Source organism: Puma concolor, chromosome C2 (genome assembly GCF_028749965.1).
Source record: "Puma concolor isolate L17-30 chromosome C2, mPumCon1.1.hap2, whole genome shotgun sequence".
Lineage (NCBI taxonomy): Eukaryota > Metazoa > Chordata > Mammalia > Carnivora > Felidae > Puma > Puma concolor.
The window spans coordinates 156,406,104-156,433,659 of NC_141675.1; the positions used below are offsets into that span (position 1 = coordinate 156,406,104).

General features: G+C 58.1%; 2 protein-coding genes and 2 long non-coding RNA genes across 12 annotated transcripts in view; 2 read left to right on the top strand and 2 right to left on the bottom strand.

Moving 5' to 3' along the window:
- Nucleotides 1-13,345, bottom strand: part of PRDM15 (PR/SET domain 15) — a 67,915-nt gene extending 54,570 nt beyond the window's left edge. For 2 of the 4 annotated variants that reach the window (XM_086676019.1, XM_086676017.1), the window contains exon 1: nucleotides 12,205-12,792. The gene's annotated coding sequence lies outside the window, so the exon portion shown is untranslated. Of the gene's footprint in view, nucleotides 1-12,204; nucleotides 12,793-13,281 lie in introns of those variants that run through there. The other 2 variants (XM_086676021.1, XM_086676020.1) reach the window with 2 other exon arrangements.
- On the top strand, nucleotides 1,964-8,679 carry LOC147577639 (uncharacterized). The gene is made up of 3 exons (XR_015240481.1): nucleotides 1,964-2,507; nucleotides 6,606-7,261; nucleotides 7,721-8,679. It is a non-coding gene; the product is annotated as an uncharacterized LOC147577639 (long non-coding RNA).
- On the top strand, nucleotides 13,308-25,709 carry LOC147577640 (uncharacterized). 6 transcript variants are annotated; one of them, XR_015240474.1, is made up of 3 exons: nucleotides 13,514-14,107; nucleotides 14,803-18,387; nucleotides 18,552-25,709. It is a non-coding gene; the product is annotated as an uncharacterized LOC147577640 (long non-coding RNA). The 6 variants fall into 6 exon arrangements; XR_015240475.1 differs by having other exon boundaries at nucleotides 23,671-25,709; XR_015240473.1 differs by having other exon boundaries at nucleotides 14,803-16,953; nucleotides 18,250-25,709.
- C2CD2 (C2 calcium dependent domain containing 2) overlaps nucleotides 22,279-27,556 on the bottom strand; it is a 49,412-nt gene continuing 44,134 nt past the window's right edge. Inside the window, exon 14 of the mRNA XM_086676025.1 lies at nucleotides 22,279-23,105. Within this exon, the coding sequence (XP_086532151.1) occupies nucleotides 22,843-23,105 (263 nt within the window). The 3' untranslated portion in view covers nucleotides 22,279-22,842. The remainder of the gene's footprint in view (nucleotides 23,106-27,556) is intronic.

The following is a 27,556-nucleotide window of genomic DNA, read 5'->3' on the forward strand; positions in this document are numbered from 1 at the left end:
CCCCCCTGCCCCAGGGCCAATGGTTCAGGGACCCTACCTGCAGCCTCCACCCCCTCCCTTGGCCATGTCCTACCTGCTCCCTCGTGGAGGGTACGAGGGCCTCCGGAAGGCCCTTCCTGCTCCTTCCTGGCCAGCAAAACCATTGTCCACACTGCAGAGGGGGACTCTACAACTTGAACCCGGTCATGTAACTTGCCAGCCTGAAAGCCGATGGCTTCCCACCGCCCCCAGGACAAAACCCAAGCCCAGCAGCCTCCTCTGCCCACCTCGCCCTCGTTGACCCTCTCGGGCCACAGTGGCCTCCATTTAGTTCCCAGAAACACCAAGCTGCTTGCTGCCTCCAGGCCTCCCGCATGCTGTTCCCTGTGCCTGGGGACAGCTTAGCTTAACGGGCACGTCTTCGGGGAGGGTTTTCCTGGTCCACCTGTCCAGGTTCGGGCCTTGTGATACTTTCTGAAAAGCACCCTGCAATTTTCCTTCACCACACTTTTGACCACTGAGATCACCTGGGTTATTTATCTGCTGGCAAGAGCCACCAGCCTCCCTCAGCCCCGCACAGGCCCGGCACGGGTGGGATGACGACTACTACCAGAATCGGCCATTTCTCCGGGGCGTCCCCGCGCCCCCCGCCCCCAGCTGTGGACCCAGGTCCCCTCCTGGGGCGTGGCCTGCCTCTTCGTTTGCGTCCTCTGAGCCACCCGCCCAGCACAGGCCCTGCCCTTCCAAGATGGAGCCCGGGCTCCCCTTCCAGACACCTTCCTCCCCGTCAACCACTCTCCCGAAATCCCGAAATGAAGTTGGCCCTTCCGACGAAACCATCACGTGAAGCTGTCACAAATCAGGGACGATGTCTGGGTATCGTTTGTAAACCTGATTTACCCGCTCCCTTTTCTTATGTACCATGTACACCATTCGCCTCGAGACCGGTAGAGCCTCGAGAGCTTCTGGCCGGGTTCCTCGGTGCCTCTCGGTAGTTAAGAGTTGTTTGGAAAGGGTCAAATGCTTCGTTTGTGAGACTTGTGCCAGGAAGCTCGGAAGTCTGGGGAGAGCACCAATGAGAGGTGGAAGAGATTCCCCACCTTCCAATCAAAAGTGACTCTAAGTGCTCACCTCACTTGCTCAGTATTGACAGAGCACTTGCTCCGACGCCCCCCTCGGCCAGGACTCCGGGCCCGCCCGCTCCGTCTTGCCCCCGCGCGGCCCAGGCCCAGAGAGGTCCTCCTCTGGGGGAGGCCCCCAGGGCTGGCCTGTCTCTGCTCTCACAGGGCTCCCGCCCTCCCTCCCTCCCTCAGACTCTGAGCCGATTGAAGGGTTTCCAGCTTCCAAGGGGCGCCTGGGGGGGCTCAGTCGGCTGAGCGTCCGACTTCGGCTCGGGTCACGATCTTACAGTTCGTGGGTTCGAGTCCTGCGTCGGGCTCTGTGCTGACAGCTGGGAGCCTGGAGCCTGCTTCTAATTCTGTGTCTCCCTCTCTCTCTGCTCCTCCCCTGATCTCTCTCTCCCTATCTCTCTCTCAAAAATAAATAAACATTTAAAAAAAAATTTTTTTTTTTTTAATGGAGGGTTTCCAGCTTCTTGAAAGACAGTTTAAACAGATAATCTGTGATGGTGTAGAAATCTTGCAAACTGATAATGTTGTCACAGGACACGGCAGCTTCTCAGGCAAGTGGCTAGTGCCTGTGAGGACATTTCATCAGCTCAAACAAGGCGATGTCCCTCTCTCGCCCAGGTACTCCAGGGCACCCACGATGTAAAGGCCTGCTCTATCTGGGGCTAGTGGAACAGGTATGAACCCTCTCCCCCTCCACAAAATATACAGGAGAGGGGCACCCCGGAGCCTGCCGGAAGGAAGCCTGGAAGGGCCGGTGTGCAGGATCCAGATTTGGCCAAACATACACATCCTCACCCTTCACTTCCGGAGACACTGCTCGGCCCCCCGGGGAAACCCTACACGCTGGCTTCTCACTACCAACGGGGGAAGGTCTGAACGGCGTGCACCAGCTTGCCCCGTGGTTTCCAGGCGGGTCTACCCACCATTCTGTACAGAACTTGTTTGGGTGACTTGTGCTCTTCTGCCCAGAGCCGCACACACACAATCGTGGGGGGCCCAGTTGGCCTGTGCTCCGAATCTGGCCTCGGGATCAGAACTGGCCCGTCTGTTCCTGACGCCAAGAGGGATTGCCTCACCTCCTTGAGCCGGACCAGGCTGGGCCCCTGGAATGCAGCCGGGAAGGAAGAGAAATCTGCAGGCGCCCAGGCTCCTAAAACTGTGAGATAAGATAAGAGAAACAAAAAAACCCAGCTCGCTCAGGACTGCACTTAAGCGAACTTAAGGACTAAGCACAGATCAGGCACAGGCAGCATCTATGGCCCTGGAGGGAACACGTGGTTGGGAGCCTCAGCTGAGGGGAGGGCGCTCCGCCCGGGACCCTCAGTGGGGACCCCAGTGCACTGGCACTGCGGGGCTTCCCCAGCCGGGAGGCTGGATGTTGTGAGCACCTGATCTGAGGTATGAACCCTTCTCTGCTCTTCTCTGTACTTCTCCCCTCTTGTGTTCGCTACAGCTGTTTAATTCCGCACATCCCTTTCCCTTTTAATTACTAAAGTTTTCCTCCGCGGAACCAAAGTGCCGCGATCGTGAACTACTGTCATTCAGGACACCCGCCAGGGCCCATCCCAAGGCCACAAATGTGTACGGGGCCCACGCACAGCGGCAAGACAGCACCTAGCCAGCCACGTTTCTCTGACGACGGTCGCGGCTCGGCCACCGCGCCCCAGCCGGGCTGCGGCCCCCGGTGGGAAGGGGACCGGTTCCACAGCTGCCAACGCGCATCACCCAGGACTCTGGGATGTGGAGAAGACGTCCCCCCGCCACCCTCAGCTCGGGTCCCGAGCTGGCACAGACCACACGATTCAGGGTTCCTCCGGGAAACAGGTCCGTGTGGAGGGTCCCGCAGGTGGGAAGAAAAGGGAGCAGGCTCTCTTTAAAAAGACTCCTTATGGGGCGCCTGGGTGGTGCAGTCGGTTGAGCGTCCGACTTCAGCCGGGTCACGATCTCGCGGTCCGGGAGTTCGAGCCCCGCGTCAGGCTCTGGGCTGACGGCTCAGAGCCTGGAGCCTGTTTCCGATTCTGTGTCTCCCTCTCTCTCTGCCCCTCCCCCGTTCATGCTCTGTCTCTCTCTGTCCCAAAAATAAATAAACGTTGAAAAAAAAAATTAAAAAAAAATAAATAAATAAAAATGAAAAGACTCCTGGTGATACGCGTTTCACTCTTCTGGGTCCCTCATACAGGGGGGCTCGCACAGTATTTGTCCTTTTGTGTCTGGCTCACGTCACTCGGCATGAGGTCAAGGCTCCCCCCCAACCCAGCAGGTATCAGGTGTCCCTTTGGGGCTGAACGCCCTTCCCTGCACGCACAGGCTGCATTTTGCTCGCCCATTCATCCGTCCGTGCACACGTGGTGTGGTCCCACCCCTCGGCCACCGCGGTAGACGCTGCCGTGAATGTGGGCACGCCAGCATCTCCTTGAGGCTCTGCTTTCCACTCTTTTGGGCGCAGACCCGGAAGCGGAGCTGCTGGATGGCAGGGGAAGTCTGCTCGATGCCCCGAGGGGCCGCCAGCCGGAGGCTCCCAGAGCGGAACGGTGCCCGAGGCTGCCGACTGCTCTACACCCTCCCAGCACCCGCTCTGCTAGTCAGAGTCGCCATCCCCGCGGACACGAGGCAGAAAAAGATGATCTTTTACTGTGCCCTGCAGAAGCACTGATGTAGAAAAAGCAACCGGCGGTGAAGCGTCGCAAGATGAAAACATCACAATCTTCAAACGCACGCGGCTAAAAATAACTCAAAGGAAGAGAGGTGTTTTCAGGGAGGTTGTTGACGTAAGTGTGCAATGGAGATGCCCTCTGGTTTGCTGGCTTGGCTGGGCCCTCCCTGTGACTCCTGGGACCATTCAGGCGACAGGGAGACGGGTACGGGAGCCAGGGGACGGCGTCCTGGGAGCCCCTTACGGGCCGGGACAACTTGCCAGAGTCATTTCAGTGTCCAGGGCAGCGCCCCCCGGGGGTAAAGAGTGAGCCGCACACAGTACCCTGGGAGCTGTTTGTGTTACGTTTTGAAATTCAATTCTAGAAACACAAGAAATTTCAAAAAGAACACAGCGGGACCCCGATTACCCTTGACTCCGCTTTCCCCAACGGCCGTATCTTACGTCACCGTGGATGACATCACAACTCTCACGTGACCACAGCACATTATCAACCCCAGGAAGGGTTTTGCGTGCGCGAGAAGCTCGATTCATCACAGGGGCACATCCGTGCCACCACCCTCACGATCAAGACATGGGAGGCCCGTTCCGTTAGAAGACTTCGCAGGCGCGTACCCCGCCCCCCACAGTCACACCCCCTCTGCCCCGGCATCCCTCACCCCTGCCAGGCGCAAATCCGTTCTCCACGTCTGTAATGTTGTCATCTGAAGAGCTTAGTACAGATGGGAGTCCTACGTGACGCGACCGTTGGCGACTGGCCTTTGTCTTCACTCAGCGAAGTGCCCTCGAGGTCCATTCGGGCTGTCACGCGGATCAAGGGCATCCCTTTTTCACTGCTGCGTGATTCTCCGTGGGTGTGCGACACAGCTGGCTCAATCGCCCACTCTCCGGGTTCCCCCCACTCGGGGCTGTTACAAATCAGGCCGCTTTGAAGAATGGTGCGCAGGTTTTCTGTGGACACGAGCCGTGGCTTCTCCAGGATGAATGCCCCGGAGAGCAATGAGCCAGACTGGGTCGCCTACGGAGTGGATGCGTTGTCTGCTAAGAAGCTGCCACGGGGGCCCCGTTTCTCCGCACCCTCACCCACGCGTGGGGCCGTCACCACGTTCATTTTAGCCGCTCTCAGCGCCGCAAGCTGGCATCTCACCACGGTTTCAATCTGCACGTCCCCGCTGGCTAACGAGAGTGACGCCTCCTCACGGACCAGGGTGCCGTCTGTAAAGCCTCAGTAAGGCGTCCCCTCACATCCTCCGCCCATTTTCTCGGACCCTCTGGCTTGGCTGGTTGGTTTGTTTCTATTGTTGTGTTCTGAAGCTTCCCGGACGTCCGGATCCCGTCAGATGCACGGCTCGCGGCCTGTTCTCCCTCCCGACAGACTGCTTTTCACCCTCCCAACGGGGCGTCTGCAGAATGAAGGTTTTCAAGTGGGCCAAGAGCCACTTACTAACTCTGCCTTCTACGGATTATGCTTTGGGGTCATGTTGGACACCCGTGCGCCAAGCCCCCGGCCCCCAGATGTCCTCCTAGGTTCTTAGGAAAGTCTTACAGCCTTACACGTTAAAGTGCATTATGCAACTTGAGTTAGTTTTTGCATCAGATGTGGGGTCAAGGTTCATTCTGCCTTCAGACGAGCATCTGAGTCAGCACCACGGAGCTGCTCCGCACCTGTGCCCCAAACCGGCGGCCCTATACGTGCGTGGGTCTGCGTCCAGGTTCTCTCTGCTGTCCCCACCGCCCTCTGCGTCCGTCCCTCGGCCACCACCGCACTCGGTGGACCGCGGTCGTTACCACAGTCTGGAGCAAGTCTTACAACAGGGGAGGGCGTTTCCTCTCACGCAACTGTTCTTGAAAATTATTTAAGCCGTTCTCATTTCCTTTACTTTCTCTATACATTCTACAACAACCCTGCCTTCATCTACACGCAATCTTGCTGGGATTCACACGTGTAATTGTGGTAACGTTGTAGTTCACAGAACCTACACCCAAAACATTACCGTTTCAATATGTAATTAATACAAGAATGATGAATGAATTTTTTTCACACTAAGTCTTAGAAAGTCCGTGTGTGACTTACACGTATGTATCCGACCTGCACTTGGACCAGCCGTGTCAAGTGCTCAGCCCTGGTCGAGAGGCCCAGGGGATTTTAAGCAAGAAGGACATTTTCCCACTGGGCACATGACCCGTGAAAATATTAAAAGCAAGAAGGGAAAAGTCACGAACAGGAAAAAGCAGACAAGTAATTGCTAGACAAACACATGCTGCGGAACGGTCCTGAAAGATGGTCTGGGGGGGGGGTGGGCAGGGGAGTAGTAGGTGGGTAGAGAGGAACTTCGTGGCTAATAAATCTGTGAGACATTGCAGAGTCCCATTCTGGAGTCCTGAAACACAACGGCACATTAAAGGCCCTGAGAAGTCCTGCAATAAGAATCTGCTGGAATGTGTTTACCCCGCAGCCTCTGAACTTATTTGGGCAAGAACACTTCTACACACACTGTTTCGCACGCTAGAGAACCTCACAGAGCACAGACCGGGTGCGTCAGTACGAGGGAAGGGCCTGGTCCTGCCGTGGGGCACAGGCACCAGGGACCAGGCTGTGAGTCTGGCTCTGCCCTGCACTGGATGTTAGACACCTCGTGTTCGTTATCTCCCCTCTTTGGGCCTTGGTCTCCTCATTTGCACAAGGAGTCCCCTTCTGGCCTGCACAGGTACGATCCGAAAATTCTAGCTCATCATTAGGATCCCATAAAATGTGGCTTTCTGGCACTTTCCACAGCACAGTCTTTCCCCATCCCCCCGCCCCAGCCCCAACTATGCTTTTGCTCGGTATATATATGTTCCAGAAGCAAGCCTTCAAGTGCCAGAGAGAAGCAGGAGGATGCAGCAATCACGCCTCACTGCTTAGTTCACGCTCCGGAACTTGGCACGGACAATTCTGGAAACTGGTTATAACCTCCGGTTCTCTCCCATCTCCTTCCCCACCGTCCGTGACCCTTTGCTCCAGCCCAACTCGGTGATCTCCCCAGGCCCTAGGAGCTTTCATTTCTGCACCTTCCCTGAGTCTCCCTCCCCCGCACTCCCACCAGCCGCACTGCCTCACCTCCTCTCTGCCTCCTCCGGTGCCTCCCCCCTCTCCCTCCTCCCTGCCTGTGCTCCCTCTGCCCCAGCATCGGGTCTACAGCCCCAGGCTGTCGCTGTTAATGCCCACGCCCTCTCGCCCTCCCGCCCTGCCTCGTGAGCACACCATGGGGACCCAGGATGAGTGTGACAGACCACCACCCGGCCGGGCCCGGGGCTCATCGCCATCCGGGAAACATCTCATCGCTCACAGACTGACTTCCAGGAGCCACTCGATCTGCCCCGCTGGCTCCCCCTCCGGCACCTGCAGGCTGACAGTGGTTCGCGAGAGCAGACGCGGGGAGTCCAGCGCCCCTGTCTGCACATCTTGAAAAGGGACGGACACAGAACACGGGCCTCTGCTGCGGCCACGGGTGACCAGGTCAGTGGGCTCCCAACTTCAGGAGGGGAGCAGCTCCCCGACAGGTACATGTTTCCAGACGTGGGCCACGGGCCGTGGGGGCAGGAGGGCACGCGAGCGGCGTGGCACAGACCCACAGCGTGAGAACCCACCTGGCCTGGCTCCAGCCACCTCCCGGGGCGGAGTGGAAGGATCTGTCCCGCCTGCCCCTCTCTCCTTCCCTCATCTAAAGTAACTTTTCTCTCCTTCCCTCATCTAAAGTAACTTTTCCCCCACGAGAGGGAACAGCTACACACACACACACACACACACACACACACACACACACTGTGTGTGGAAGCCAGAAGGCAGCCCCTTCCCCCTTCCCGTCCCTGTGTCCCGTCGCTAGGTCACTCCTTCCACGGGGGGGCCACACTGTCCTGGGGTTTCCTTGGGGTGCACGGGAGGGACGTCTTTTGTGGAGATGTGCCCTCTTTGCAGATGTCTCGACTTGCGTCTCAGACAACAGACGACGGTTTGCCGGGACCCGGCCGTGTTCACTCCACGCAGGGAAGGTAGGACTCCACCGTCCCTCAGCGTCCAACGTCACGGCTGGGACGGCTGACACCTTCTTGGCTGGGCCACCTCTGCACGTGACTCGCTGCCCCCAGAAGCTTTCAGAATTTCCGTCTTACGCCACCGACCTTCGCGGGGGCCCTGGCGCCCTCGCGCTCGGGCCCTCCAGCCTCCGGATTTCCTTCTGTCACTTCTTTTATAACTTCTTCTGTTTTCTCTTCCTGAGCCCCTGAGTTTCATCAAAGCCAACATCGACACTTCCGATGCTCACGTGTGGTTTTTAAGAGGATTTCTGAGCAAAGAGGGAAGACAGACGTCTGCACTCTGCCCCCCTAAAAATGGGAACTGAGGTAATATCGACTTTCTTGCGCAGATCAGAGCTCCGACGGACAGCCCTCACACGGAGACATGGGAGGGTGAGGCCTGCTTCTTAATCGTGGGCCCCGTGGGACACTCTCGAACTGGGCCCCTTGGGAGCGCTGGTGATGAAAAGAACCTCGTGCATTCTCAGGGGAAGGAGGGGAGCTCCGTGGAGAGCAAAGCAGCACAGAACCAAGTCCCGGGAAGCCCGGCGTGCCGGGGAAAGGGGGCCCCGGGGGACGTGTGGACATTGAGATAACAGAATCCACGGACAGGACTGCCGCGGCCTGGTCAGAACGAGGGTTGTGTCAACCTCTGCCCTGACGTCGTGCCAACGTTTTGCACCTGGTTTTGGCCACGATCGAAGGCAAACTTGCTATAACTAACGAGCACGTGTATTTTTAAGCCACCAAAAGCCAAAGGCCTTCGGTTACGCAACACCCGGACCACTCCTCCTCTAAGACAGACTCTGTCCTGCAGGCACGGTCTCCCCTCCCCACAGACGAGCGGGAAGGGACAGTCCTGCCACATCACCCCGAGCGTTATCCCCGCACGAATCATGATATAAGGACGGCCGACTCACAGAGGGTTTGCCTCCAGCGACATCAAGGGCATCAATGCCGGTGCCCTGAACCTGCACGACATCCGTGCTCGCGGCCGTAACTGGGGACACGGGTCATGCTGCGGGTCGAGAACAAGCCAGACGGAGCCCGGAAGACGTGGCACAAATGAGGCAGAGATCGGCATCATCCCAGAGAGACCCAAGTCTCAGCCTTACGCAAGTTCACGGAAATCTGACCCTGCAGGCCCAGGAAGGCGCAGGGGAGGGTCCACAGCGGGGTTCCTGTGGGCTTTATCAGGGTGAGGGGCCCCAGCCGCCCCCACTGTGCTTCTGCAGGGCTGCTCCACGGCCAGCTGCCGGCCTCGGCGACCCCTTCTCGTTTCCCGTCCTGGAAACTCTTCCCTCCGTCTGTCAAACTCCCACCCGATCTTTCAGGCCTCCCCCTAACGGCCCCTCCTCCCCGACTCTGTCCGGCCCCACAGAGGCACACCGCACCCACCTTTCCCTGGGAGGCCCCAGGCCACCCCCACCTTCCTCGCTGCACACCTCTCTCTGCGGCAGTTTACAGCCCTGCCACATTCCCGCCAGCCTCAATCTCAGCTCACCCTCAAACGCAAATGGTCCCCCGTGACCTCTAAGGCCCCACTTCGCTTTCTACTGCAAAGCTCCCGGGAAGGACTCTGTTGGCTTCCTCGACTACCGTTCCCTCTTGAACGGGAGGATTCGCTCCCAGGGCTCCACCAAAGCCCTCCCACTAGCCCTGTCCTCGCCTTCCAGCTTGCTGAGCCCAGCCCTCCGTCAACGAGGCACCAGGCGGCAGCCGTCACACCCTCCCTCTGGAACCTACTTCGCGTCTCTCGGGGCGCCTTCCCAAGTCCCTTTCCCTTCCCGTCCCCTGTCCAAAGCCGCCTCCGTAGGGTGACCCGGGCTGCCCCCTGGTCCCCTCTCCCTCTGGACCCAGCCCCTGCCCCCACGTCGCCTCCCGGGCCCGTGTCCCTGGTCCGTTCCTCGGCCCCGACCCCACCGACCGCTTTGCTGACGACCCGGCACTTAAGCTCACACCGCTCGTCCCTAGTTTTAACAGCTGCAAGGACAGGATTTCCAGCATTTTATAAATATTGGCTTCTTAAAATAAAACCGTTAGGTCACTCCTCTAAGCACGTCTGCTGGAATCGAAGCGCGACAGCGTGATCTCCACGGCCATCCGTGTTCCACGCCCGCGAACCAGCTCTCCCTGTCATAGTCCACGGCCCTTTTGCGTCTGTGACCACCGCTCCCCGCGCTGCGAGCAGGACGGGACAGCCACGGTTACGGACTCGCGCTCGGCAGGACTCCACGGGGCCACCTGCAGGTGTGCACGTGAACTCAGGCACGCAGGTCCAACCAGGCCTGCTCTTCTAGGCCCGCAGGCTGTGATCGCGTCTTCCGGGTCGGGCCGGGGCCGCGCGAATTGGAACCCCACCGATGCCGACAAAATGACAGCACGTGTTCTGACGAACAGTCATCTGGCAAGGAAGCCACGTCTGATGAGGCGCACAGGCCTTCTCCCCAGTGGGCTGGCCCGCCACGGACAAGTGTGCAGATCCGCTCCCACTCCAGTTCTCTAAGTGTGAGTGCGGGAGCCCCGTTCCACAGGCGTGTGGCCGGGAAGGGAGAGCTCTGTTAGAGCAGCGCCTCCCACGGCCACCATCCTGCCACCGTGAGTGCCACAGGCTCCGTCCGCGTAAGGACGCCTTCCACGTGCCGCAAGCCTGAGGTCTCTGACCCGCAGCGAGGCCACTCCCCCGACACCCCCCCCCCCCCATCTGTAGGGATCTCTCCCGGGCTGCAAAGGGTAGGACCGCTCTCCAGGATGCCGGTGCGTCAGGAAGGTGAGGACCCGGACCCTCCCCCGGCCCCCAGCCAGGGTCTCTCCCACCCCAGACGGAGAGGGGCAGTTGGAAGATGCCGCTGTCTCCTCCTCCTCCCGGGGCCCCACCCCAGACGGAGAGGGGCAGTTGGAAGATGCCGCTGTCTCCTCCTCCTCCCGGGGCCCCCACACACCGGTCACCTGCACCTCGGTAATCGGCACCTCCTGTCACCTGCCACGCATTTCCCAACCAAACCTGCAGCGGGGCCTCCTGGCTCTAGAAATATACTTTGTCCTACTTCCTCGTTTCCCTCCCGCCTCCACCCTGTTTGTAATGGAACCCTGTCAGGCCCGGATTCCCCACGTGGCCGCCACAGACGCAGATCTTGTCCCACCCCTGCCGAAGCCCTCTGTGGCATCCGTCTGGCACTCGGGATAAACGGAGCGGCGGACAGCCCGGGCTTTCTCCCCCCCCCCCCCCCCCCCCCGCCCCGCCACACCGCCTCTCCCCCCTGGGCACGCGCAGCTGGCTCCACACCCGGCCCTTTAAGTGTGCCACTCATCTGCCCCCGACACGCTCACCCCTGACCTCCACGAGCACCTCACGGCACTGGTCTCAGCCCCAATGCCCCCTGCCCAGACTGCCTGAGCGTGCCCCCCCCACCACAGCCTCCCCCTGCTTCCTCTCCCCTACACCCTCCAACCCCAACCGCTGCCCACCTCACTGAGTGTTACTATTCGTTGTCAACACCTTCCTCCGCCCTCCACAGCGTGGGGCACAAGAGGCAGGGCCTTCTGGCTTGTCCAACACAACAGGCCCTGGCTGAATAAATCTGTGTCGAACGAACAGCCGGGGAGCTGAGGACACATCATGAGCTGTTTCAGGGGAGCTCACGGATCACCCACACCGCACAAACGTGAAACGCACACAAGTGCACCTGAGTCACTGCTTAACAAACTTAACCTCTGAGACCACGTGTATCAGAAACATTCCTTCAATCTCCCTTAAACGTCTGCAAAACGGGAGGCGCGTTCCTGTCCTGGCTCTCTCCCCAGAGAACGATAGCAAAAGAATGGTGTTTAGAAGGGTATCTGAAGCAAACTGAGTTCTTTCTCAACTATAATTACTCCCAGAAAAGGGATCAGCCTTGCAATTGGGGTTGACTGATTGATTGATTGGTCTTCTGGTTAAAAACATAACAATAAAGGTCCTTTCTGCTTCCAAAAGAGAATATAACATTATATTCTTTGTTGGCAACTTTTTTGCCAATGTAGGAATCAAAGAAATCAACAGGGGAAAAAAACTCTGTACAAAGGAAGGACTTCGCTGTTTTTCCCTTTCAAAATCCAAACTTTGCAGCTCTATTTCTGAGCCTTTCACCGTAAGGCAGTGATGTCAAGGAAATCGGAAGCCGTGTGGAGCCGTGAAAATATGGAAAACGTGCAGGTCTGAAACAAAATATCTGGTGTGCTGTGTCGGGGAGGGGCGCCTCCCTCCTCACAACACTGCCTACCTCTCCACACTCTCTGGGAGACTTCTTGCTGTTCCCTGTCAGGGTTCATCACAAAACCAGGGGCTCCCTTACTTTTCATCCTCAAAACTACCTTCGGGAACCAAGCTGAGTTCTCCAAATTTACCTGGTGAATCCGGATTTTAGGGAAGTGGCTTAAGCAAACGTGGTGTTGTGTTGGTGGCTTTAATCACGTAGACGGGTCCATGTGTCACTGATGTCACACTCCTACCATTTTAACATACCTTTGGGGACGGTGGGGGCAATTTCTCAGCATTTGGGGGGAGAAACCCCATCCCCTAAGTGAAGAGCTTAATAAAGGTAAGCCCGTTACCCTATCAGGCCGTTGGATTTTCCACAGCGAGTTTACTCCTGTCTTCTCTAACCTGACCCTCGCCGCGCACACCTGTCCCTCGCTCGAGAGGCCACATGGCCAGCGACTCCACCTGTCCGCGCTGGGCCGAGCCGGGCAGGGCCTCACCTGTGCGGCTGGCGAGCCCCTCCCGGGCTCGGCCACCCACCCCGCGTCACCTGTCCACGGACTTCACTCCCTTCCCTCGGCCACCCAAGGGCTTACGGAAACGGGGAGAGGGGGGAGCGGGGTGCCCTCGGGGGGGCCTAGGGAACCCCATCGCCCGGACTCCGGGATCTGCGCTCCTAACCTCCGGGGCGGGGGTCCGGGACCCTTCCCGAGCGCCCCCCGGGGGGCCGGGCGCCAGGACTGGGGGTCCGGGGTGGGGGGGGGGGGGTGGGGGCGGTGACATCACGCCGGGCCGTCGGCGGCGAGGGCGCCCGGGGGCGGGGACCGCGGGCCGGGGCCGGGGGCGGAGGAGCCCCCGCGCCGCACCCACGGGCGAGCGCGGCCCTGCGCCCCGCACCCCGCGCCGGCCGGGCCGTGGGCGGCGGGCTGCGGGCCCGGAGCGCGCGGGCCGCGGGGCGGCGGGGCGGGCGGGCGGGCGGCGTGCAGGGCGATCCCGGAGCGGCTCCGGGAAATCCAGCCGGGTTTTGACTCCGATCGCCCACGGAGCCCGCAGCCGGCGAATGTAACAAAGAACAAGCGGCATGGCGGCTGGACCGGGGCGGGCGGCGGGCGGGCGGGGCCGGGGCGGCGGGCCGGGCGCGGGGCGCGGGGCGCCGGGCGCGGGCCGGGCCGGGCCGGGGCGGCGCGCGGGGGCGGCGGCGGGCGCGGGGCCCCGGGCTTTACCTGCCTGTGGAATGTGCAGAGCGGGCTCGGATCCGGACTCCGGGTTGCGATCCGCTCCGGAAACTGCGCAGCACCGGAAGCCGGGGGGCGGTGGCGGGGCATTGTGGGAGTTGTAGTTCGCGCGGGCGCCGGCGGCGCGGACTGGGGGCCGACGGAGAGCGGGCGGCGTGCGCGGGCAGCGGCGGGGCGCGGGCGGCGCGGACCCGGGGCAGCGAGCAGGTCGCGGGCGGTGTGGACGGGGAGTGGGAAAGCGGGCCGCGCGAACCGGGGGTTGTGGACCCGGGAGCGGACGGCGGGGGCTGGGCAGCAGGTCGTAAGCTGTGTGGACCGGGAGTGGGAGAGCGGATGATGTGGATTGGAGAGCAGAGAGGCGTGGATGGTGATGCGGGGGGCAAGGGCGGCGTGGACGGAGAGCGGCAGGGAGCAGGCAGTGTAGACCGGGCTTGGGAAAGTGGGTGGTGTGGCTCCCGGAGCGGGCGATGTGGATCGGGTAGTGGGAAAGCGGGCGGTGTGGACAGGAGAGTGGCGAGGCGCCAGTGGTGATAGAGGAAAAGGGCGGCGTGGACGGAGAGCGGTAGGGGGCAGGCGGCTTAAACCCGGAGTGGGAGAGTGGGTGGCGTGGCGCCGGGAGCGGGCGGTGTGGATGGCGAGGCGGAGGGCAGGGGCGGCGTGGATCCGGACCGGCCTGGGAGAAGCGGGACTGGCTCTGCTGCCCCTTCCCCGGAGGCGTGGCTGGTGTGACCCTGGCAGCGACGCATGACCATTGCAAATATCGATTCCACCCCTGTGCTGCACAAACCCACAGCCCACAGCTCCGGGGGCCCCTGTAAGTCTCTTCTGGTGGCTGCTGGAGCCATAATTTCTTTGGAGGGAGGGGAGACTTGGAAGAAAGGGTCGAATTTTTCTTTAAAACCTGTCTGAGATTTGCTGCCAGGTGGTAGTTCTGAAAAGAGCCAATAGTGTGCCCCAGTCCTCCTGGTCCACTCAGGGAACCCGCCCCGGAGCGCTTATAGTGCCCCAACGAGCTGGGGAAGTACCAGGAGGGAGGTCTGGACCCGGCAGGGTGGGCTCTTGAAATACACACCTTGATCCGTGTGATGCTGGAAGGTTTGGGAATACCACCACCCTGGCCAGGGCAACCGAGGCCAGACCGCTCCCTGACTCTCCCCACCCTGGGGGCTCGGTGGCCTGCTGACTGACCTCCATCAAAAGTGCATGCGGGCTGGCAGGCACCTGTGTAGATCAGTGGGTTAAGCCTCCGACTCTTGATTTTGGCTCAGGTCATGCCCCCCAGGGTGGTGAGATCCAGCCACACTTTGAGCTCTGTGCTGGGCTTGGAATCTGCTTAAGATTCTCTCTCGCTCTCCTTTTGTCCCTCTCCCCCACTCGCCGGCTCGCTTGCTCTCTCTCTCAAAACAAAACCCCAAAACGTGTGGCCACAGAATGTTAGAAGGGACTAGAGGAGTCTTTTAGTCTCCGGAGCAGAGCCGTAAAACTGTCTTCTTCATTTCTGCCTGGCAGAAAGTTCCACTGATAAAGTGCAAGAAGGGATAAGCAGATGGAAAAAGGATTTGAAATTGACATCAGACAGGACTCATTTGCCTCCTACACGGGAAGCTCCTAGGAATCAACAGGAAAAAGGTAAAGAACCCAATAGAAAAACGGACAGTTCCCAGTAGAGGAAATACAACGGCTCAGGGCGCCTGGGCGGCTCAGTGGTTAAGCCTCCAATGTCAGCTCATGTCGTGACTTCTCGGTCGTGGGTTCCAGCCCCGCGTCGGGCGCTGTGCTGAAAATTCGGAGCCTGGAGCCTGCTTCAGATTCTGTGTAGGTGTATGTGTCTCTCTCAAAAACAAACAAACATTAAAAAAGTTAAAAAAAAAGCAAGCAAGCAAGCATAGTGGCTCTTAAGCTTAAGCAAAGCTCTTCAACTCTACTGCTACAGGAGAAAAAGCAAAGTGGCAGCACAATCGTTTTCACCTGTTACATTAGCAGATTTGGCTTTTTTTTAAAGCTTAATAGCATTATTTTGAAGAGAGTGTATAAAATGAGCTGTCTCATCCTTTCCTGGTGGGAGAATAATTTGGTATAACCCCCATGGGGGCCCTTGGTTAATACGGAAATCCTAAATGCATAGAGCCTACGGCACGGCAGTCCCACGAGCAGAAATGTGTTCTCAGCTAGACTCACTTGTATGAAGGGGTATGTGTGCAAGCTTGGTGATAAGTGAGGGCCCATCGAAACGGCGTGGCAGGAGGGTAGAAGGCTGAGCGGCTGCCCTGGGAGCAGGCTGAGTGTGGCCCGGGTGCCCCGAGCTTCTGTCTCCACCCCTCCCTGACAATCTGCAGTGGCTTCCTGATGGCTTGTACTGTGGGGCTGAACCTCAGCCTGCCACACCTTTCTTGATCATCACCTCCACACCCTTCCCCTGCTCACACCCGCCCCAGCTGTGGAATCCCAACCTCCCTCCAGCCCTCTGTTCCTCAGTCACATCTTCAGGGTCTTTTGTACGTATTCCCTCTGCCCTGGAATGCTCTCTGGGGACTTTCCGCCACCGTCTATCTCTTCAGCATTCGGGTCTCTGTTCAGTCCCCGAGAGCCGTAGACTGACCCCTGCAGCCTGCAGCTAACGCACACCCCTCCCCTCCCCCCGCCCCTCTAGTGACCTCACAGTTCTCGAACGCCCAGGTGGCTGGCCGCCGAGGCCTCTGCACATCAAACACGGGTAGGACAGCAGAGCGGAAACCTGTATAACCAGAAGACCTGACCCCGTGTAAAGCCATTTCTCGTGTCGGTTTGTGCAGCACAGGAGTGGAATCGATATTTGCAATGGTCATCGCATCTTCAAAAGAATTCCCAAGGGGTTCAGTATATTCCTTCCGTGAAAGTTGGAAGGATTAAGCTGCCTTTTAAGGCAGATTTATATCCAAGGTTTTTTTTAGTGTTTATTTATTTGGGGGGGAGGGGCAGAGAAAGGGGAGCAGAACTCAGAATCCGAAGCAGGCTCCAGGCTCTGAGCTGTCAGCACAAGAGCCCGACGCGGAGCTCGAACCCAGGAACCGCGAGATCCTGTCCTGGGCTGAAGTCCGATGCTTAACTGACTGAGCCACCCAGGTGCCCCTATATCCAGAATTTTAAAGTGTTTTTTTAAAAAAACTTAAAAAAAAAAAAAAACATTGTTTCTGAAAGTGTCAAATTTTATTATTTTTTAAAACGTCTATTTATTTTGAGAGAGAGAGAGTGAGTGAGCAGGGAAAGGGGGAGGGAGAAGATCCCAAGCAGGCTCCGTGCCACCAGCTCAGAGCCTGACATGTGGCTCGAACTCCCAAAACCATGAGATCACAACCTGAGCCAAAATCAAGAGTCAGACACTTAACCAACTGAGCCACCCAGGCACCCCTCAAATTTTACTCTTAAGAACAAAACAATGCGGAAGCCTTGCCTTAAAAAAAAAAAAAAAAAAGAAAGAAACCACGTGTAGAAGATGTTCCTTGGGCAGCTTGTGGCCTCTGACTCTGGATAGTGGTATTGCATCAGCGTCCTGTTTCCCAAGCACGACAGCTACTGGGTGTGTGATGTGGGGACGCCGTCCTTCTTGGAAAATGCACTCTGAAGAAGTCAGGGCGGAACACGAGGTCTCCAGCACTCGATCAGTTGATCGCTAGATGATAGGTAGGTAGGTAAAGCAAGTTTAGCAAAGTCGGTGAATCTAGTTGAAGGCTATGTGGGTTATTCTGTAGGTGTGAAATTTTGCAAAATAAGTCGGGGGAATTAAAAATAAGTAAGCAATAGAGTTTCCGTTACCCTGAGTGGATTTTCCTAGGGCATAATCACCATGCCCTGTCGTCACTCCCCCCCCCCCCCCCCCCGCCACCTCCACCCCTGCCCTGGGCCGATGGTCTCAGCCCAGACACTGGCTGCCTCCCATGTCGACTAACTAACATGGCTCATCAGCCCTGGTTTTTGTTAGTTGACTCCCTTCATACTAGACTTCATAAAAATAAATATCCTAAGTCACTTCTCTACACTACCTCTAGCTTTTCAGTCCGGCTAAGTGTTGCTCTCCAGAGAAAGACAGCAATCTAATCAGCAAGTGACTTAATTCTCACTGTGTGCAAAGCATTGGATGTCACTTGATAGTTCTCTCGCCCATCGCAGGGAGCTGAAAGTTTAGAAAAAGCCGACATCAGGCCCTAAGTCCTTGGTCTCTGCTTTTGACACGAGGTAGCAGGGACTCTCCAGCCGGACAGCCTGGGCTCACGTTCTGTATTCTGCCACTTATCCACTGTGGAATCTTGGGCAAGTTACTTAACCTGTCTGTGCCTCGGTTTCCTAATCTGTAAAGCTGAGGTAGGTCATAACTCACAGGGTTGTCTCAAAGAGTGTTAAGACTCAGTAACCAGCTCTGGCACATAGTAAGTACTCAGTCAGTACACTTACCACCATTGTGATTCCGAGTCTCTGTCCCGCGTCCGCGTAAAATACCACGCAGCCCAAGGCACCCCAGCATCCAACTTGATAAACGCTGATATCAGTGGTTGAATTTTTGGCACACGCAGGACACGACGGGACGGTTCGCGGCGTGGAGGGGTGGTGCGGAGCCGGGGTGGGCTGCGCTGTGCGCGTGGAAGTTGGTGCCTCTGGGGCGCCGTGGGGAGGGGGTCTGGTCTGGCAGCGTTCTCTTCAGCGCGTGCACCGTGCGAGGCCACCCATCCTGGTATCCGGGCCTCTGTGGTGAGCAGCTTGCCTTTTCTTTTTTTATGAACCATTTGCTGATGTGTATGTCGGGCACTCAGTACTGGTAGGCGACCAAGGTCACAACGGCATGGTTTTGTCATAGCCGTGCCCTCCTTGGCGGGCTCTGTCCCCTGACCCTGCGCCCGGATGAGGGGGACAGGATGGGCGTAAGCAAACCTGCCAGATGTGCTTCTATGGGGCTGGCTGCTGACCCTGGTCCTTGCTCCCTAGGTGCGCTGTCCTGAGCCCTGGGGATACGCCCAGGAGCCAGCGTAGGAGGCCGTGATCTGGGGTCAAGTGACAGGGACTTGGAAGAGGTGCCCCGTGCTCTGCGTCATCCTTGGTGGCCGAAGCTGCTTCGCGGAGCAGGTGGGGTTTGTGTTCGGTTAGGTCATTAGAGCAAGGAGGGGTGCGTGCTGGGGACGAGGGGTGCACATTCACAGCCTGCAGGTGGTTGACGTGGATTAATGTGGGCAGTGTGGACGGGATTGGTAAGAATACAGCGTGTGCCTCAAGGTGACCTGGTAAATCAGGGCAAGGCTGGCCTTCCAGCAAGCACATCTGGTCCAGCGTCAGCACAGAAAGGGCCGTGGTCTCAGACCCCCGGACGCCTCCATCCCCAACAAGACACGTGGCCACCACCTCGCCACGAGCAGGGCTGAGAATCCGAATCCGAGCCCCGGGACGGCTGGGGCTCTGCACAGGTAAACTGTCCCCCTCGACGGCAGAGGTATCAATCATCTGGGCCCCCACTCCGTACCCAGGAGGGCCACCCTGAGAAAAGGTCGGGGTCTGTGCACCAGTTTCCCAAATGCCGCAGCACCCGGGCACAGCGGGGAAGCAGCCCAGATGCCTGCAGGGTTCGTGTGGGATCCGTCCATCTGTCTGTGCCCGGCTCCGGCCCCCGCCCCACCCGGTAACCACCACGGGCCCCAAGCCAGTGTGACACCATCCGTACTCTGAGCCCCACGCAGGAGCCTGCCCCACACTCTCCCGGATGGGCCTCCGCTGGGGCAGCGAGGACCACAGGAGCCGAGGGATGTATGCAAGACTGCGCCCAGAAGGCTGTGGGGCGTCCTACATGCCAGCTTCCGCCCCTGGAGGACCCAGGCCGAGCCGACCCTGACGGGTGGCACCCACAACTGGCCAAGAGCAAAGCAAGGGGCGGCAGCGACGAGCGAAGGGCCCACGTCTTCTTTCACGCAGCCAACCGCGACGGGCGTGCGCACAGACGGCCGAGCACCCGACGGAACGTGACCCGGGGCGCAGCAAACACAACTCGGTGTTAGTGTTCCATGTGCACGTTTATTTCTCTCAAAGACCGTTCATGTTCCAGCCACACCTTCCGCGGTTTGGTGCAGGACAGTGACGTGTTTTTATTTTTTTTATTATTATTTATTTTTTTTTAACGTTTATTTTTGAGACAGAGAGAGACAGAGCATGAACAGGGGAGGGTCAGAGAGAGGGAGACACAGAATCTGAAGCAGGTCCAGGCTCTGAGCTGTCAGCACAGAGCCTGACGCAGGGCTCGAACTCACGGACCGCGAGATCATGACCTGAGCCGAAGTCGGCCGCTTAACCAACTGAGCCACCCAGGCGCCCCAGTGACGTGTTTTTAAAGTGCTACTGCGGAATACGATCGCCGTCGGGGGCAGAACCATCACCACGCTCAATCATCAAGCCAGACCCGGCCACATGCCTGGAAAACCATGCGTTTTCTTGTTTTAAAAGAAAACTCTAGCTTTGATGGGACACTGGGGTGAAACACCACAAGCCCAAATCACAAACGGTATGTTCCCGACCAGCTGGGAGCGGGGTGGACTGGGCAGGAGGGCGCATTCCGGATGCCTCCTCACGCATCCAACGGGAGTGCTGAAGAAAGGGACCCGGAGGGAACCTGAGTGCTCTGCAGGAAGTGGCAGTGTGAGTGTGCCCGTGCCACATGCTTTGGTAATCAGGCCTGAGCAGGTTTGGGACAGTGGAGACGGGGGCCTGGCATCCGGGTCTACACCAGCGCGAGACCCGTTTCCCACCCGGCAGAAACGTCCTGACTTGCAGCGATTGCCGGCTTGTGCCACGAGGCTTCGAGACTGTGACATGCGAGACTATTATGCGGAACCACCCCCCCCCCCCCCAGCTGGTGGCAGCGACAGAAGTTAATCTGGCCCTTTCTGCTCCAGAAGAGAATGTGCCAGGCCTCTCCGGCAAAACCCATCAGAAATCTAGACGGGCAGCGACTGGCCAGGTAGCCACCAGCAGGAATCAAGGGTTGGTCTCCAACTTAAACTGGAGGGTCGGTTTACGTAAAGTGCTCTGTCCAAACCTCCTTCTTCACAGCCGGTTTTCAGCCGGGACAATGCGATCGCTGCTTCTGTTCTCGCTGCGCTAATCACACGCGCGCGAGGCTTCCCTGCGTGCCTCTGCAAAGGTCACGGGCACAGCCCCGGACCGGGCAGTGCCACCGGCGTGCCAGAACCAACGTGAGCACCCCGTTCCTGATGCACAGGTGCCCCACTCAGACCTTAGCGTCCAGAAGAAACCGCTTTGGACACGCCAGTCTGCAAAACAGCCCGGAGGCCAACAAAAAAGTCCTCCAGCCGCTAACGCACAAGGGAAGGGAGGAAGGCTTTACAAACTCGTATGTGTAGTCCTCGGTGTGTGACCTTAATCGGTGTTTGAGTTCAGTGTTCGTGTTCGCATGAATCCCTACGCGGGAAAGCGCAGGCCTGGGTAAGCAGCCACGGAAGAAGCGTTCACAGCATCCACAGGACCTGTGTTCCCACCGCCCGACCCTCACGCACGCCCCCGCCCCTTATTTTCTGTTGAACTCCCTGCTAAGTCCCTGTCCTCTGTGACTTCAGGAAGAGCCCTCGGCTGGAGAAGACGTGTGTCTTGAGGAGGGGCTTCTGGGCCTTGATCAATTATACGGGGCTCTTGTGTGCCGGACGGACACACGGACACACGGATCTCCTGGACGCCACGCTCCCCCTTTTGTGTGACGGTCCCGCTTCACACACGGGACAGACGCAGCCCGCCTGTCACTTGCCCGCGACCCGGGAGGGGCTTCAAGTCACCAGGAAGTGGAAAACGCAGAGCCCTTAAAGTTAAAACGGTGAACAAAATCCTCGTGGGGTCAGTCAGGAATGGGACATTTTCTTGTTTTGAGCGAGAAAGCTCCCGTGTAAAGCTCAGAGACCATCGCGTGGCATAGAGTTGATCTGAACTGCAAAATCAAACAGAAAACCGAGGACCGGAACATCGTCTTTAAAAACAGCATATGGTGAAGAAAGCCATTTTAACAGTCACTTGATTAATTCCTGGGACACGGAAAAAAAATTTTTAAATACGTATTTTTAAGTAAAATTCTTAACGTAGTCTTCTAATCTCTCTCCCTCGAGAAAAAGGGGGGGGGAAAGTTCTATAATTTTGGTATTCGAAGAGGTTTCTGTGTGTCAGTAGCTCTCTTACCCCTGAAACACCAGTGTCAGGAGAAACAAAAATGTTTGTAGGAAGGAGTCCCCCCAATTTCCTATCTGTGACAGAAGTCAAGGCTTCATAAATGGCCTTTTAAATCTTATTGGAACAAAGTGAATCTTACTGAACCATCAAAGCCTTCCACACAGATGACCACGGCCCTAACAAGCTCGTCCCCGCGAAGCGTGCATTCAGGAGGCACCGGCCAGCGTGCAGGCCTGTGGAGAGACGCACGGGCGAGGAACGTGGTCTGAAGGGCACATGGGGATACGGACACCGTGGGCCACGCTGATCTTTTCTTCCCACTGGAAATCAAAGCAGGCGTGCGTCCCCTCCAACACGCGTCAAGCACTGTTCACAGAATTCTGGAGAGCTCCCGGAAGCATGCGAGGCAAGTTTGGCCCATTTGTTACTATTCAACTTAACTTCCATCCCTAAGCCTCTCACCTGAGACCTAGAATGATTTTTCTCTTTTGTCCCAGAAGTACTTTGTTTCAGCTATTGGCAACACTTGGCAAAGGAACCTTGGACTAAAGAAAAAAAAAAAAAAAAAAAACCCGGTGTGGGTGGTCACCGTGTTCCGTTAGCGGTCACTTACTGCCCCGACTTCATTCCAGAGGCCCCTCCCTGCACTCCCGTGTGGCAAGTACCCCAGCAGGGCAGTGGGAAAAAAAGCCAGGAGTTGACGGCCCCATGGGAATCCTGAGCGCTTCTGAAACCACAGAGGAGACTGGAAAGACCACGTGGGAACTCACAGGCCTCCCATTTGCGAAGGAAACATAAGGGTGCACAGGAGAGATCTAGTGTTTGCAAACTTTTCAAGTTATATGGCTAATATCAAAGGCAACTATGCTCCTACCTTTGTCACAGTGTCTCCATCACCACCACGATGTCTCTACTGACCCCCAATCCCGCCTCCGTCCCACCTCTCCGCACCCGGGGCCAGCCGCACTGTGTTACTCTGAGCAGCCAGTCAGGACAGGTGACCCATCCGTTCCAGTCACAGTGACAGCACAGAGGGGCACCTCCTCTTTGCGACGCGGTCCGGGCACGGACCCAAGATAACACGCGTCGGAGCACAGAGTGGGTGAGGGGGAGTCCCCCTCACCGGCCCCGTCACCGTCCATTATTGGAGGTTCTCCAGTCCGTTATGCAAGTCTCCTAACGTTTGACTTCAGCTCTTTGACCTGAGCGCAGCCCTGTGGCATCTGACTTGGGGGGTTTTCTCTGGGGAAAGCCTCCTGGCTGGAGAGCAGATCTTCGTCCCCCTTTACAGGATGGCAGTACGACCCGGCCGGGCGGGGCGGCCGGCTGACAGCTTGCAGCTCCCTTGCTGCGTCCCGGGGGTGCTTAGGGGGGCACGCGTCTTCCCGCGTCCTGGTGGGGGAGGCCGCCGGCCGCGGGGTCCGCCGGGGCCCCGTTCATGGCGCTCTTGCTCCTGTGCCTGGAGAGGAGCTTCTTGTTGAGGATCCTGGTGAGCGTCGCCCCCTTCCTCCGGGCCCCCTCCGGCTGCTGCAGGAACACGAGGTCGTTGTGCGACTGGCTCATGCCAGGGTCCTTCTGTTGATGTCGCCGGCGGAAGAACAGCTTTGCGCCCTTCCTTAAAATCCCTCCTGGAAGAGGAAAGCAGAGGGGGGCGGTCAGGTGGGCTGAGGAGGAAACGCCGGGGCCACTAATCCAAGTGGAAAAGACAAGCAAGGAGGTTCGAACTACTCTAATGAGCAGTGTGCTGTCACTATCCACACGGGAGGGAAACGGCTGGAATCTGGCCCGGACCACACATCAGAGTTTTCAGGGTGAAAAAACTTGGAAGGGAGCCCCAGCGGCTCAGTCGGTAAAGCGTCTGACTCTGGATTCCGGCTCAGGTCATGATCTCACAGATTGTGAGTTTGAGCCCGCACTGGGCTCTGTGCTGACAGCACGGAGCCGGCTTGGGATCCTCTCTCCCTCTCCCTGTCTGCCCCTCCCCTGCAGCTTTGAGCTGTCCCTACCTCGGGTCCCCTGGCCACTCACTCTCCTGCATTAGGAAGGGTGTAAATGGTGAAGAAGTGCCATGTGCCCCCGAAAAGAGGGTCCCGCTATTAAAACACAAAAACGGTCTCTGAGAACAAGGGTATCCGCTGTCTTAGGAGAGTTAAGATCCCTTCTTTCAGGGAGTGAGATGTTGTTTCACTGCAGACCCCACCCTACGTGCCTCGGGCTGTCTTGAAATGTCTGTTTCGGGCTTGTTTCCGACTCACAAGCCCTCAACTTGGTGCGCCTCGACCTGCCTGCAGGATGTCAGCTAGCGGAACACGGAACACAAAAACGGCAACGGCGATGACTCTTCAAAGACCCAGGGCGAGCTCGCGTAGCAACGGGGCCCGGAACCCGCTACACGAACCCCCTCCAGCATGCTGCTGCCCGGGCCCCCCCCCCCCCCAGCAGGGTCCGGGAGCCTTTCGGGCCAGCCTGTGGCGCTCCTCGCGTGTGCACACGTGTAGGCGTGGAGGGCTTCTGGAGGAGGAGCCTTGTGGCTCTTTGGCAGCCAACTATTTTCCTGACCGAGCCCGCGGATGCTTCGGTGGCCGTGACATAGACCAAAGCCGCCGGCGTCTGTCCAGAGGGGACGAGGGGCGCCTGCTGGCTCTCCCACGTCAAATGCATGTGGACGGCGGCGGAGTCTGGCCCCGCCCGGTCTGTGGACAAAGCAGCACGCCCGTGACTTTAAGGGCTCTTAATTGGGTCTGGGGCCAAGGGAGAACTTGCCCTTGGCTCTGTCCAGGCTCAGCCGCAGAACAAGGCTCGAGAGCCCCGAGGTGTAGGCTGAATGTCATCTGATCGGAGCTGCCGGAAAGATCTTTTGGTTTTTTTTCCATTTTCTCTTTGGATATAGTCAAACGGCCTATTGGGAAGAATCATGGGGACGTTTCTACAACTGTCTAAGGCGGAGAGGCTGCGTGCGGGGGTCTCCCGGACCGCGGGAAGGGAAGTACAGACGTGTGAGTGGCTTCACTCCTGCCGCAAGCCTGAGGTGCCGCATCTGGGGACCACGAAGGTCCGTTCCCAGAGCTGTTCAAGTCCCCCTAAGCATGCAGCGTATCGCGAGAAGTCACCAGTTAGGGCGTGTTATTGCACCAACCGCGGCCACCAACCGGACTGGACTTTGGCCAGCGGGGGGCATTACACTGGTGCCTGCTGATTAATTACCCCGGCATGGTGACAGGCTCCAGCCGGAGGGTCGCAGGGGCCGAGGAAGTGTTTCTGACATGGGGACCTGCTTTAGGTTAAGCGTGGGGCCCATGAAGGGCATATTAATGTGGGCTCTCACCTGGAACGGAGGAGGGGAAGGCGGGATCCGTTCTGTTAACTTAGAGTGCTCTGACCCCACAGCCCCCGGTCTCCCCAGGGGAATGGAAGCCCGAGGGGGGCAGGCTGGCCCCATCCCCGGGTCAGCTGGGGGCCAGCAGTAACAGGTGCTGTCCTGGAGGGCCCCGTCTCCGAAGCCCGTCCTAGGTGTCCCCACACTGGAATTTGGTCTGGGGTCTGGAGCCAGGGTCTGAGGTGTGAGCAGGGGTGCCGTCATGGGTGGGGTCGCGTCCCTCCAAAATTCCTGCGTTGGGGTCCTAATCCCCAGCACCTCAGAATGTGGCCTTATCTTACAGACGGGGTCCTTACAGAGGTGATTAATCCACAGGGCGTCAAGGCAGGTACTAGACCAGCGTGGCCGTGCCCCTACAGAAAGAAGAGATGCGGACAGGCACACCCACGGGGAGCGTGCCAGGTGGAGGCAGGGATGGGGTGACGCTTCGATAAGCCAAGGAAGGCCAGAGACACTGCCAAACCCCAGAGGCCTGGCGAGAGCATCCTGGCCCACAGGAGCCACCAGCCCTGCCCACGCCTCGACCTGGGGCTTCTGGCCTCCAGAGCTGGGGGGACTGTCCGTTGCTGAGCACAAGGCTGTGTGGATCGCAAGAGGCCAGCCCGCCCTGCAGGGCACAGCGTCTGGTTCTCGAGAAGCGTGGGTTTGCACCAGATTCCGAGGGAAACCTGAGCGCGGGGAGAGGCAAGAGGGAGGTGTTCAGATTCCCTCAAAAGGGAATCGGCACGTTGTCAAGCAACCCCTTTAAGCCGTTTCAATGAAATCGCACTTGAAATAACTAAAATTCGAATTCTTGCCGTATCACGATGGCATATCAAGGACCCCCAACCTGTGAATAAAACTGGAAAAGCAGAAAGATCTGTGTGCCGTAGTCACTTTGAACGGTCCTGCCAGCCATGGTCTGTCCCACAAGCGAAGGTCTGCTCCCGTGCGTCCCACAGATGGGGCCCGTCGTGGGGTGTTTTCTGTCCTTCCGGGCCCCAGGCAAGCTCTCAGAACAGGGCTGCTGTTTTGTTAAATAGGACTGTTCCAAATCAATACCAGAACCGATGATGTCCTGGGTCCCCTGGTAAAGTCACTTGGGGGTCTCACCAAACCTGTCTTCTCTAACTTGATAGGACTTGTCACGGCTTTATGGGGACAATACCTCCTGCTTGGATGGAAGGGTCATGTGAAAGGAGGGACTGAGGTTTGCAGATCTATAGGCTGGAGCCCCGCTTCTGTCTCCCAGAGACCTCTGAGAGAGATCTCCTCCCCAGCGGTGACGTGCTCTGCCCCACTGAATGGGCCCCAGTGCAGAAAGCCTGTGTTCTCACACCCGGCTCCTCTGTGCTCCTAAGGACGGTGTCTGAGCTGGCCGGGGGGAGGGGGGGGGGTCACACCGCCCAGCAGTGGCCAGCAGGTGTTTGGTAGAGGGCGCATCCGTGGCGGTCACCAGGGGGGCCTCCAGAGAGTGAGATTAAGTCTCAGCTCCCAGAGGCGTCACAGAGCACAGCCTTGCGCTCCAACGCGGGCGTGGGCAGGCTTTCCGGAACCACATAGATCCCGAGAGGCGTGCTGGTAGCGTGTGTCGGGCAGGGCGTTTTACGGACACACGGCCGTCTCCAGATCCGCGGTTTAACTCCTCAAACGTGAGGAGTAGCCAGAGCGAGCGGAGATCATCTCCTCTGCATTTCCAAATAAAAACGTCAAAGCCTGTTGAGCCTCGGGCACACATCACAGTTACCCTTGGGGTAAATAATGACGGAGGAACAAGGCCACGCGTGTGGCACTGACTCCCGCGCTCCGCGGTGGCGCGAGGGGCACCGGACTCTCCCGTCAGCTGAGAAGTCACGCCGTCTGGAGCTCCTTCACCTCACCATGGCCGTGCGGCTGTGTCTTCTGTGTCAAGGTGGCCAGCGTGCCCAGGGACTCAGTCAGACCCTCATCTGTTAGGTGAATGCACTCGGCAGATGTGGGGGTAACACCTGCATTCAGCTATCCCGGACTAAAGCACATTACCCCGGATGATGTGGACGGGCCTCCTCCACTCAACTGAATGCCTTAGGAGCCAACCCCGAAGGGCTCTGGGAGAAGGGACGGTCCCCTGCCCGCCGGCCCCGCCCACAGATTTCAGACTGTCAGAGCCCATAATCGCGTGAGCCAGTTCCTTGAAATGGAGAACTGATTGGTGCCGTTCCTCTAGAGAACTCTGGCTAAGACAGTAACTAAAAGTTTGGTGTGTGATGCTTGCCTCTGGGCCCCCAGAACCTGTCCCCTTTGCTGATGGGGAAGCTCACAGTGCCCAGGCCAGAGGAACTGGAGAAGTCTGGATTTCATAAGCCCCTTTTTTCCAGATTAGCTCAGCCACACCAGCAGTCAGGAGGCAAGACTCAGACCTCACCCACGCTTTAAAGATCCCTTAAGGACAAAATCTGGAGAGAAGATGTGCAATGTGAAACGAATAGCCGAACCCTTAAAGGGGGGGCAGAGGGGAGAAAAATCTTTCCCTGGTTCTAACAAGGTTAAAAAAAAAAAAAAACAAAATCACAAAAACACTGAAAAGTACATAGGAAGAAATTTGAAAATGATTGTTCTAAATTATAGCTTTGCTAGAGCAAATGTTTGCAAATCTATGCTTGTCTGTCTGCACAGACCCTGACAGGCACAAACAGCTCCGCGAAGAACCCGTCTCAAACTCTCCTACGTAGGACAGCGATGACC